At 41.6% G+C, this 12,836-nt stretch overlaps 2 protein-coding genes across 3 annotated transcripts in view; one reads left to right on the top strand and one right to left on the bottom strand.

Annotated features, from left to right (window-relative positions):
* Positions 1–6,083, bottom strand: part of PCID2 (PCI domain containing 2) — a 92,550-nt gene extending 86,467 nt beyond the window's left edge. The window contains exons 1-2 of one of the 2 annotated variants that reach the window (XM_023586657.3): positions 5,028–5,530; positions 3,165–3,272 (exon numbers count right to left, since the gene is read on the bottom strand). In XM_023586657.3, coding sequence (XP_023442425.1) covers positions 3,165–3,272; positions 5,028–5,063 — 144 coding nt within the window. In that variant the 5' untranslated portion in view covers positions 5,064–5,530. Of the gene's footprint in view, positions 1–3,164; positions 3,273–5,027 lie in introns of both variants that reach the window. The other variant, XM_058276385.2, reaches the window with a different exon arrangement.
* Positions 6,084–6,498: 415 nt separating this feature from the next.
* CUL4A (cullin 4A) overlaps positions 6,499–12,836 on the top strand; it is a 73,570-nt gene continuing 67,232 nt past the window's right edge. The window contains exons 1-2 of the mRNA XM_058276384.2: positions 6,499–6,655; positions 8,072–8,187. Of these exons, the coding sequence (XP_058132367.1) occupies positions 6,499–6,655; positions 8,072–8,187 (273 nt within the window). The remainder of the gene's footprint in view (positions 6,656–8,071; positions 8,188–12,836) is intronic.

Here is a 12,836-nt window from a genome sequence, read left to right as displayed (position 1 = left end):
TTTAACAAAATCCAGCATCCTTTCTTGATAAAAACTTACAGAAAGAGAGGAACAGAAGGAAAATTCCTCAATCTGATAAAAGGCATATATGAAAAACCCACAGCCAAGATGGTACTCGATGGGGAAAGATGGTACATTTTGGATGAACTGTATCCTTATTAATATGTACCAATAAAATTGATTTGTTGAAAAAAAGATTGAAAGCTCTCTCTTGAAGATCAGGAACAAGACAAGGATGCCCACTGTCACCACTGTTATTCAATATTATGCTAGAAATTCTATCTAGAGCAAGTAGACAAGAAAAAAAATAAAACAAAAGACATCCAAATAGGAAAAGAGGTAGTAAAACTCTCACTATTCACAGATGACATAATACTGTATTTAGAAATCTGAAATGTCTATGACAAAGCTATTTGAGCTAAGAAACTTGTTCAGTAAAGTGGCAGGATACAAAGATCATCATGCAAAAATCACTAATATTTCAGTATACTACTATTGAACAATCTGAGAAGGCAATCAGGAAAAAAAAATTCCACCTACAATAGCAAAAAAAAAAAAAAAGACTCAAATACTAGGCATAAATTTAACCAATGACATACAGGACCTATATGCAGAAAACTAAAACATTGCTAAAAGAAATCAAAGAAGACCTAAACAAATGGAAAGACATTCTCTGTTCATGGATTGGAAGACTAAATATTATGAACATGTCAATCTACCAAAACTAATTTATAGATTCAATGCAATACCAATCAAAATTCCAACAGCCTACTTTAAAGAAATAGAAAATACAATTACCAAATTTATTTGGAAGGGAAAGTGCACTCGAATAGCCAAAAGCATTCTAAAAAAGATGAGTCATGTGGGAGGACTTTCACTGCCTGACCCTGAAACATACTACAAAGGTATAGTGGTAAAAACAGCATGGTATTGGCATAAAGATAGACACATTGATCAGTGGACTAGAACTGACACTCACCTGTACAGCCACCTGGTTTTTGACAAACCAACCAAGTCCATGTTTTAACATGTTAAAAAAAAATGGTGCTGGGAGAACTGGGTATTTATAACCAAAAGAATAAGGGAGGTCCCCTATCTTACTCTGTACACAAGAATCAACTGAAAATGGATCAAAGGCTTAAATACAAAAGCCAGGACCATAAAACTACTACAAGAAAATGCAGGGAAACATCTTCAAGATCTTGTGGTAGATGGTTTCTTGGATCTTACACTCAAAGCACACGCAACAAAGAAAACATAGATAAATGATACCTCCTCAAAATTAAAACACTTTGTAATTCAAAGGACTGTGTCAAAGGGTAAAAAAGCAGCCAAACCAATGGGAGAAAATATTTAGAAATCACATAACCAATGAGGGCTTAATATCCAGGATATATAAAGAGATGCTACAACTCAACAATAAAAAGACAAACGACCCAATTAAAAAAAAAAAATGGCAAAAGCCTTGAATAGACATTCATCCAAAGAAGATATACAAATGGTGAAAAATCAAATGAAAAAATGTTCAACATCACTAGCAATTAGGGAAACATAAAACAAAAGTTATATGGAGATATAATTTCACACCTATTAGAATGGTCACTATTAAAAAGACAGAAAACTCGGGAAACGGACTTGGCCCAGTGGTTAGGGCGTCCGTCTACCACATGGGAGGTCCGCGGTTCAAACCCCAGGCCTCCTTGACCCATGTAGAGCTGGCCCATGCGCAGTGCTGATGCGCGCAAGGAGTGCTGTGCCACGCAGGGGTGTCCCCCGCGTAGGGGAGCCCCACGCGCAAGGAGTGCGCCCTGTAAGGAGAGCCACCCAGCGCGAAAGAAAGTGCAGCCTGCCCAGAAATGGCGCCGCCCACACTTCCCTTGCCACTGACAACAGAAGCGGACAAAGCAACAAGACGCAACAAATAGACACAGAGAACAGACAACCGGGGGAGGGGGAGGGGGAATTAAATAAATAAATCTTTAAAAAAAAAAAAAAGACAGAAAACTAAAAGTGTTATAGAGGGGATGGAGAGATAGGAAAGCTTTTCACTGTTCATGGGAATGGAGAATGGTACTGCCACTGGCTGTTTGGCAGTTTCTAAAGAAGTTGAATACAGATTTGCCACGTGACTTGGCAACACCACTACCGGGTATATACCCAGCAGAACTGAAAGCAGTGACACAAACAGACATCTGCATACCAATGTTCACAGCAGCATTATTCATGATTGTCAAAAGATGGAAACAACCCAGATGTCCATCAACCAAAGAAGATAAACAAGTTGTGGTATATATACACGATGGAATATTATACAGCTGTAAGAAGAAATGAAGTCATTAACATGTAACAGCATGGATTTACCTATAGGACATTATGATGAGTGAAGCAAGCCAGATGCAGAACAACAAATAGTATATGATTGTGCTATTATGAACTAAATATATTATGCAAGCTCATGGAGTTAATAACTAGAATATGGGTCATCAGAAAATAGAATGAAGGTAGAGAATGGAAAGCTGAGGGTTAACGTGTACAGAATTGATTAAAAGGTTGTTTTTTAATCTTTGCAAATGAATTGAAAAGGTGAAAGCACAACATGGTGTTATAACTAGAGTGCTATTATATGGGTATGACTGGTTGAAAGGGAAAGTCTAAGGTAATATATATTATTAGAAGGAAAGCTAAAAAATGTAACATGGGACATAAAGCATAGTGAAACCTCATGTGAAATATGAATATGGGTAATATGGCATATATAAAAGTGTTCTTTGAACTGAACAAAGGTATGTTAATGTTAGAAAATGTTAGTATCAGGCCACAAAACAAATTATGTTAAGTAAAAGAAACACAAAGTACTACATATTGTATGATTCCATTTATACAAAATGTAAATATAAATCAATTTATGAACATGGAATCACACTAATTGCTATATAAGGTTGGGGAACAATAGAGGGATTAAGAAGAGACAGCTAACGGATGTGGAGTTTTTCTTTTTATAGTAATGAAATTGCTTTAAAATTTTTTGTTGTGATGAATGCACAACATTGTGCATGAAAATGTCCAAACCAAGACATCATCAGGAGACCCATTCATCCCTAAGCGGCAACTATGGCATTAGGCACATGGCAGTATCCATTCCCCTCTCTTCCAGGTCTTGTTACCTTCAGTGTCTGGGTTCCTCTTGTCTGTGGCTTTTCTCTCTCCCAGTTCATTGATTTTAACTTCTGAAGGCTTCTCTCCATCCTGCAGTTTTTTCCTGTTATCTGTGGCTTTTTATTCCATTTATAAAGGAATTCAGTTAGAGGATTAAGACCCACCCTGGGTAATGCAATCTAATCTAATTATGCCCTTAACTAAGTAACATAATAGGTTTACACACACACACAAGAATAAATTAGCTCTAAGTACATAATCTTCTGGGGTCTACCCAGCAACAACCTGTCACACCTGACTTTAGTAGAGATTAGGGCATGAGCACTGTGCTGGTTTGAGTCTTTTGTGGACCCCAGAAAATTTTGGTTTTAACCTAACCCATTCCTGTGCATGTAAACCTACTGTTTTGGTTAGTTTCAGTTGAGATATTTTGATTAGATTGGTTCAGTTAAGATTGTGAGACCCAGGATGGGTCCTAATCCTCTTTCTGGCAGTCTTTTATAAACAAAGGACTAAAAACAGCACTGCAATGAGAAGATACCCAGGAGTTTAGAGAAGAACCCAGGAGAAAGGATGCCACAGATGAGCAGCCTGAAGCTGAAAGAGATGAGCACCAGAGGAGACAGGTGCCATATGCCTGACTGCCTAGAGCTGTGCATCTTCTAGCAGAAAAAGTGTTTACCTGGAGGAGAAGGCAGAGACAGGCAGAGCTAAAACTGTGCTTTGCCACATGGCAGGAGTCCAGAATTGCAAACAGGCAATCTTCAGTGAGACATCATCTCTGATTATGCCCTGATTTGGACATTTTCACAATTTCAGAACTGTATACTCTGAACCTAATAAAATCCCACTTTAACAGCCAACCCATTTCTAGTATATTGCATTGGCAGCTAAACACAAGCTTCTTCACCGAATTCTATCCTGGGCCCATTTCCCTACCCACTTTTTTCCTGGATCATCCTATCCCTTCTCATGGTCTTTTCCCACCAACTGTACATTAAGGATTCTGATTTAGATCTTTAACCCAAACTTTTATATTGAGCTCTGGTTTTCCACACGGTGGAATCTCTTACCAGGCTCACCTTAACTGACTTACTGGAATAAGGGACTCTCTCCAAAGCCTGTGTAAACTACATTGGATGATGTCCATGGCAGGATATGGGCTATATCTAGTAGGCTTCACTATAATAAACTCTCAAACTTTTGCCAGCTGAGTTATATGTGTATCCAGATCCAGATGTGTTTATCCTTAAATCTTTTCCCCCTTTTACTTGGTATAATTATGTATTTTAATGACACGAATGAAATATGTAAAAAGGTACTCTATAAACAAAGTTGCCTGCTTTAAAAGGGCTCTTTAAAGGTGATCTAAACAAAAATCTGACTAAATCAAGACACTGGTTAAGACTCCCCAAACTTCTTAGCATGGCTTACACACCCATCATGATGCACTAGAATCCATCCACGCACACACAGACCCTCTCCACCCCCATCCCACCCACTTCCGTCCCTAAATTGAAAGCCGCGACAATTTGGTTTATCCCTGAATCTTCAGTAAATACAATGAGTGGTATCTACTTAAATTATAAACTTCCATTTTGCAGACAAGGGCTAAAAAATATTCAGCGAACTGACTGGCTACGATGACAAGCAAGCAGATGCCCTGAATCCCAGTCCTGTCGTTTTTCCTCTATTGCATGGACTCTACAATTTCAATTCCTGCTTTAAATCCTCTTGCCCACCGATCAGTGAAAGGAGCAATGAAGCAAAGGGAAGAAATAGACCTCAAGAGCACAAGGTAAAAGATGGGACATAACGGCGACTCTGGCCGAGGGGCCAACTATCAAAGCACTCCCCATCCAAGAAATTACCTGCTGCAAGTATTGGTTAATGGTGATGTGTGCCATGGAAGCAGAACGCCGAGTCCGCAGCAAGATCCAGCAACGATCTCACCCCTCCGTGGGTTTCCAGCAATACAAGCGGAGTACCCAGTTCCGCTGGCGAGCTGGCGTCACTTCCGGCCCGTGGTCCGTCTCCCGGCCGAAGCCCTCCCAGGTGGTCCGGTCACGCCTTCCCCTAGCTGTTCGCTCCTGAGGGAAAATTCCTGCCGGAGCCAGGGTGGATTGACAACGCGCTAGGGTTTCAGGGTGCCAGCCGGGAGGGACAGAGGGAAAAAAAAGGGGGTTGAGGAAGACTGAAAAGTGTCCTCAGGTCCTCGTTTTTCATATGGTTCCACCCGGGACGAAGGGATAGCGGGAGGAGTTTCACGGGACGTCCCCTGGGCGCTGAGCCGGTTTGGGATTTCGTGGCGGAGGGCCACGTCCTAATGTAGTTTTCTTTCCACTTCGCTCAACACCACGACCGTTGCATATTAAAAAAAAAAAAAAAATCGGCCGTGTTCAGACCTTTCGGAATCCCCTAGTCCATTCCCCTGCTCTGGTACTTGGGCGTCCGGGACGCGCACGCGCCGTGCAGCGGCCGTTGCCCCCACCCCCGCTCCGAGAGCCTCCCCGGGGCCCGAAACGCGGGGGTTCAGGGGGTCTCTCGGGTGTTCGATCGCCCCAGAGCCCCTCATCCTCAGGGCACCAAAGCTTTCGTGTGCAAAACGCCACATCCAGTTAAAGCGCTCCAGACGGCGAGGGACCCTAAAAGTCGGCCCCGAGTTGAGGGCACCTGAGCCATGGGGGCGGGCGGCGGGGGAGAAGGACCCGAGAACAATAGCAGGGGCAGGGGAGTTGGCGGTTGAGGGGAAGCTCGTGGAAGACCGGGCTGGGCCCCGGCGGACGGCGGCCCCGGCGGCTCGTGCTGCCCGACGCGGGCCCGGCCCCTTTTAGTTTCCGACTCTGCCTTCCCGAGGCGGAGTCCCGAGCAGCCGGGCCGAGGGGAGGGGGCGGGCCTAGGAAAGTTGAGGCCGCCGGTGGGGGCGGAGAGGAGGCCGGATTCCGGCTCCGGCCGGCGGCAGTGTTTACACCGCAGGGGCGCAGGTTTCCAGCTCGGCGGCCGTGTGGGCGCTGAGATTACTTTTATCTGGGAAAGAAGGGAGGGCTGACGAGGGCCGAGAGGAGTGGCTCCCCTCCCATCTCCTCACGGACTCCCCCGGAGCGCGCTCCAGAAGGAGACACCCCGAGGCGGCTTGCGCTTCTCGCCAGCCGGCGAGGCCTAGTTCTCCCCTCCGGAGGGGGCCCGGGCACCGGGCGGGGGCGGAGAGGGAGGCGGGGAGACCAGGCCGCGGGGGAAGGAGGAGGAGGAAGCGCGGCTCGGGCCGCCACTGGAGGAGGGGACAGGCCGAGGGTGGGGGTGGGGCGGAGCGGCCGCCACCGGTTTGTTTTCTCGGCAGTAGACATGGCAGACGAGACCCCCAAGAAGGGGAACTTTTCGGCTCTCGTTGGACACACCAATGGCCTCACGAAACCTGCTTCCCTCGCAGCCGCCGCCGCCGTCACCACGAAACCTGGGGGCGGCAGCGGCTCGAAGAAATTGGTGATCAAAAATTTCCGAGGTAGGTGCCGGAGGGCGATCGCGCCTGGCCGTGGGGGAGGGGGAGCGACGCCGAAATGGTCTTGGGCCGGACCTGGCCCCGCGCCGCGTCCCGGGGCCCTTGGGGACCCGGCAGCCAGGCCGACGCGCCCAGCCGAGGCTGCCGGGGGCTCGAGGCGGCGCTCGGCGCGGGAGGAAGGGGCGGCGAGAGCGGTTTCCTGCGCCCCCCGCGGGCCAGCCCGGCGTGTTGGGCCGCGCGGCGGGCAACTGTGGGCGGCGACGGCCAATGGGGAAGGGGCGCGGGCCGCCCGCCCCGCGCACGCGCCGCGCTGACCTGCGCCGACCTCGCCAGCGCCGGGTTTTGCCGGGAGGGGCTGAGGGGAGGGTGGTCGGGGTTTTTCGGAGTCCGCTCCCGGCTGTCCTCTGCCTCTTACCAGGCCAATCCCCTAGCTTTCCGTCGAGTGCTTGCTGGGTTTCGGTGCAATCACTCTGTGGCTTTTCATGAAATCACTTTCAAACTTGACTCTCACTTTGGTCCAGCTCCGAGGCAGTCTTGGATCCTGCACACCTTTCCGGGAATGGGGGAAGGTTTTTTTTTTAATATATATTATTCAAGGATTGTAGGACAATACGTTAATTTTCTAAGGGAGTAAAAGACACAATGAGTCGGCATTTTACCTCCTCATCTTGCAGGGCACATATCCACAACTCTGCCGTAGTTAAACATTATTGTCCGCCTCGCGACGAAAAATCCTTCAGAAATAAGGATTATCCTTTCTTAAGTGTGTAAAACATGGGCTTTTAAAACTTTACCTGACTAAATATATTGGCGGTTTATTCTGTAATTTAAAGTGTCAAGTTTTATTTGTAGCAATATTTCTCTGCAATTGATAAAAATCATGAGTTAGGTCAAATAGTTAAGATGTTGATCGCACGGCTGAATCAATAAATAGCAAATACTGAGGCTCTTCTACTTTATGTTACTTCACCTTTTACCAGCTTTAGCAGATAATCTCTCAAAGTAATCATCTTTGATGCAAGCATATGCAATTAGTTATAAGCATATTCTTCACCTTCTTCCTAGCATTGAATAAATCATTAAAAATATTGTGTAGAGCTTAACTGTTTCATGTTTATGTATTTCTAAAATCAACCTTTTTAGTAAAAGAAAAGCTGTCAGATTTATAAATTGTCTTCGTGTATCTGTCCTACCTAAGTACCAGTAGTAAATATATTTGGCAAAACAAAGATATTATGTTGCATAGTTTCTAATCCAAGAAATTTATAAATGCATTATTTTGTATTTAGAAAATTCAGTATTTATGCTCCTACCAATGTGTCTTTTATTTTAAATACTTAACCTGTAGAACATTTTAAGAGATGTTATGACGATTAACATGGAGGCCTTTCTCCACTGACTTTGTATCTGGATTTACAGACAGACCTAAATTGCCTGATAATTACACGCAGGATACATGGCAGAAGCTTCATGAGGCTGTGAAAGCCATACAAAGTAGTACCTCCATTAAATACAACCTCGAAGAGCTCTATCAGGTAAGGATCCAAATATGGTAAAAAGTAGAATTTGCTAGAATATTCATTGAGACATAAATGCAGGATTTTCTTTGATTAGGATGGCATTTTGTCTCTATAATTGCCTGGTTGTTTTTATAGTTTAAATAAACCACTCAATTTTCTCTTTAGGGTCAATAATGAAGAAAATAATATAAATCCTTATGTCTCACTATGGTTGCCCAAACAAGAACAGGAGCCCTTTAAAAATAAGTCCCATTGTCAACAAGTGTTTATGTTTATTGGTTGCTGAATTTTTATTTTGTTTTCAGGTGTCTGTTGCCTAGAAAGATGTTATCCAGTTATAGGAAAGAGAAGGGGTATTTCTAAAAGCCACATGACTAACATTTTCCAAATATAGAGCAAAATTATAATTGCAGTATTTTGAAAAATTATTGCTGTTTCTCTTGCAATGCAGATACTCTTCCAATTCTATTTTGTCCTCATTGTTGTGTTTTGTGGCTGTCATATTAAATTATGCAAACAAATTTTGTTACGTTTAATTTGAAATAATGTTCCATTTCTAAAGTTAAAAAAAAGGTTAAAAGTACATTTTGCCATTTGAATATTTCACTCACAAGCAGACTAGTTTTTCTGGTGTCTTGTGTTTAAAGACTATGTTCATTAACCAGACTAAATCTACATTTCAGATGCACAATTATTTCCACTAAAAAGGCATACATTTTTTAGACTGTCTTTTCTCTGATTACATAAATAGTTGCATTATTAAAATTGTGGAAAATATAAAAAAATACAAAGATGAACATATAAACTCCTATAATTCTATCACCCCAAAAAAGTATTACTGACATTTTTGTGTACATATGTTCATTCTTTGTAAAAAATCAGTCGTAACTGAAATCAGGTAGTATTAGCTGTCCAACTTTATTCATTTTCAAAGGTGTTTTAGCAGTCCATTTGAAGTTCAGAATCTGCCAATTTCTACAAATAAGCCTGGTGGGATTTTGATTTTGATTATGGTGGGTGTATTGATTAATATGGAGAAAACTGAAATCTTTACAATATTGAGTCTGCCAATCTATTTACTAGGTAGATCTCTCTATTTAGGTCTTTGTTAATTTCTGTCAGCAGTGTTTTCTAGTTTCAGTGTACAGGTCTTATATATCGTGAATTTTATTCCTAAGTGTTTGTTTTTTTGGAGGTATTATAAATGATTTTTTTTCTTTTTATATAAATGCTTTTTTAAACTCTAATTTCTGATTGTTTCTTGCTAGTATATAGAAATACAATTGATTTTTGTATATTGATCTTCTATCTTGCTAAACTCATTTCTAATAGCTTTTTTTTTTTTTTTTAAGATTTATTTATTTATTTCCCCCCTTCCCCGGTTGTCTGTTCTCTTTGTCTATTTTGCTGCATCTTGTTTCTTTGTCCGCTTCTGTTATAGTCAGCGGCACGAGAAGTGTGGGCAGTGCCATTCCTGGGCATGGCTGCACTCTCTTTTGCACTGGGCAGCTCTCCTCATGAGCGCACTCCTTGCACGTCCGGCTCCCCTACGCAGGGGACACCCCTGGGTGGCACGGCACTCCTTGCGTGCATCAACACTGTGCATGGGCCAGCTCCACAGGGGTCGAGGAGGTCCAGGGTTTGAACCACGGGCCTCCCGTGTGGTAGACGGACGCCCTAACCACTGGACCAAGTCTGCTGCCTCTAATAGCTTTTTTATAGAGTACAATAGATGTTCTGCATAGATCATTTGTGAATAAAGATATTATTTCTCCTTTTCAGTCTAGACATCTTTTATTTCCCCTTGACTTATTGCAACTATCTACAATCTCTAGTACAGTGTTGAATAGAAGTGAAAGCAGGCATCATCATCTAGTTTCTAATCTTAGTAGGGAAAGCATTCAGACTTTCATTATAAAGTATTACGTTAGCTGCAGATTTATTTGTTTTTGTTTTTTATTGATTTCAGGAAGTTTCCTTCTACTCTTAATTGAGGGTTTTTTTAACAGAAATAGATGTTAAGTTTTGTCAGTTGCTTTTTCTACATCCATTGAGATGATCATATGGTTTTGTTTCTATTGCATTGATTTTTTGCCAGTCTTGCATTCCTGGAATAAATCATGCGGTCTTATTTTTTACATATATATAATTGCATTCAGTTTGCTAAAATTTTGTTCGTTTTTGTATCTATGACCATGAAGGATGTTGACCAGTAATTTTCTTTTCTTGTATTATTCTTATTTTAGTATCAGAGTAATGCTGGCTACATAAAATAAGTTCGAGAGTATTCCCACCTCTTAGTTTCTAGAAGCATTCACATAGAATTGGTATTATTTCTTCCTTGAATATTTGGTAGAATTGCGACCATAATGGCTTTCTTAATGGGAATGTTTTAAACTATGAATTATTTTTTTTTTAGTATAATTCTGGCTGTTCAGGTTATCTATTTCTCCAAGTTCTCTAGTCTCCAGTGTCTAACATGCCAATAACATCATCTGGTGTAATTTTCATCTCACAAAGTATTTTTCTCTCTAGGTGTTTAATCTGAATCTTTTCTATATTTGCTGTGTCTCTAGTCAACCTTTTTGGGGGGCTTGGTTCCTTCTAGAAAGCTTTTTTTTTTTTTTTTCTTATTAATTGAGAAGTTGTATATATACAGAAAAATCGTGTGAAATACAGAGTTCCCATATGCTGCCCTATTACTAACACCTTGCATTAGTGTGGTACATTTGTTACAGTTGATGAGAGAACATTTTTATAATTATACAATTAACTGTAGTCCATGATTTATTTTGAGGTTCCCTGTGTTGTACAGTTCCATGGATTTTTTTTTTTTTTTAAGATTTATTTATTTCTCTCCCCTTCCCCCCCATTGTCTGCTCTCTATATCCATTCACTGTGTGCTCTGTTTTCGCTTGCATCCTCGGTGGGACTGGGAAACTGCGTGTCTTTTTGTTGCATCATCTTGCTGCATCAGCTCTCCATGTGTGCCTGGCCACTCCTGGGTGGACTGCGCTTTTTTGGCACAGGGCAGCTATCTTACAGGACACAATCTTCTTTGCATGTCTGATAAATCTTAGATTGGATGCCAGATGTGAATTTTGTCTTGTATGCTAAGTATTTTGTATTCCAATAAGTATTGTTGAGCTTTGTTCTAGACTTGGTCAAATTATTTGGAAACAGTTTGATCCTTTTGAGTTTTGGTTTTAAGATTTATTAGGTAGGCCTATATTAATGATTTGTCTGGGGCTAATGATTTCCCACACCTGAGGCAAAACCTTCCTGAATACCCAGTTCCCTGTGGATTGTGAGATTTTCCAGTCTGGCTCGTGGGAAGATACTATTGTCTGAAAACTTTTGGAAGGTTCTTTTCCTGGCATTGGATAGTTTCCTCCCATAAATGCACTGGTCTGTACTCTGTTGAATACTCATGGGGGCCTATGCACATCTCAGGGTTCTGTCTACATCTCTCCTCTCTGGGCCTTTGTCTTATAAATTCCAGCCATCTTGGTCTCCACAGACTGAGCAGCCTGGAAACTCAGTGGAGCAAGCCCAGCAGTCATAGAAATTGTTTATTCTCATCTCTCAGAGATCACTATCTTTCATTGTTTTCTAATGCCATGAACACTGTTTCATGTATTTTGTCTGTTTCTGATTATTTTAGGCAGAAGGATAAATCTAGTCCCTTTACTTCATCTTGACCAGACACAGAAATACACCAAATACTTGAATTCTCATAGGTTCCCCCTACCCCAAAATGGCTTCCTCATCTGTCTGCTTATTGTCTTCTACTCATTGTCCGCTTGCTGTGCCTGCTCATTATGTCTACTTGTTGTCTGCTCCTTGTCTTTACAAGGCTCTCCCATGTGGGAGATCAGTGCCCAACTGCTTGAGCCACATCCACTCTTCTCATGGGTTTTTATTTTAATAAAGTATTATATTTGTGTCCTATAACTAGGACTTAATTTATTCTTTATGTCTCTTAGTCCTTTTTCCCTGGAGATTTAGCTATTCTGTATTAGTCCATCATTTTTTTCCCTTAAAATAGAATTACTTTGTCATACCTTCTTTTACCCAGTGACTTACGTCGTAAAATGTTAACTATAGATTAGTGTTGTTTTAAACAATGTTTCCAAATGTTCTAGGGTATCTGTGTGCATATTTGTAATCTTAAAGATTACAGTCACTGGATTCCTCAGTGATGACACACATTTCCAGAGAACATCTCAGGAAACCCTACTCCACAAAGTTATATTTGGGAATAAATTGACCATCATATGCAGTTACTCTCTTCTCATATAAATAAATTTGTGACCCATTTATAGGCAGTACTAATGAATCTAAATACATAATTAAAGAATAAGCTGCCTCAAATCTTTTGGGAGCAAATAGAATAAAAATAACAAAGTAAGTTATTGACCTCTCTCTTTATCCTGATCACTGCTAAAGTAGTCAGATAGTACATTTGATTACCTGTTTTAACATCAAGTCTAAATTTTTACTGAGGTAATGTAGTATATGCTTTGTGAAAGAATCTTATGTGAAAGTACCAATTCTCAACGGAGTTTGTAAGGTTTTTTGTCTGTTTTTGTTTTTTTTCTAAGAAAGCTTTCATGATGATTTAAGAGAAAACATTTTATGTTTTGTTGGTGCTCAGTATTCCC

The sequence above is a fragment of the Dasypus novemcinctus genome, chromosome 15 (assembly GCF_030445035.2).
Source record: "Dasypus novemcinctus isolate mDasNov1 chromosome 15, mDasNov1.1.hap2, whole genome shotgun sequence".
Classification (NCBI taxonomy): domain Eukaryota; kingdom Metazoa; phylum Chordata; class Mammalia; order Cingulata; family Dasypodidae; genus Dasypus; species Dasypus novemcinctus.
Note: the sequence above shows the minus strand (reverse complement) of the source record. Positions and strands in the feature narration are given on the sequence as shown.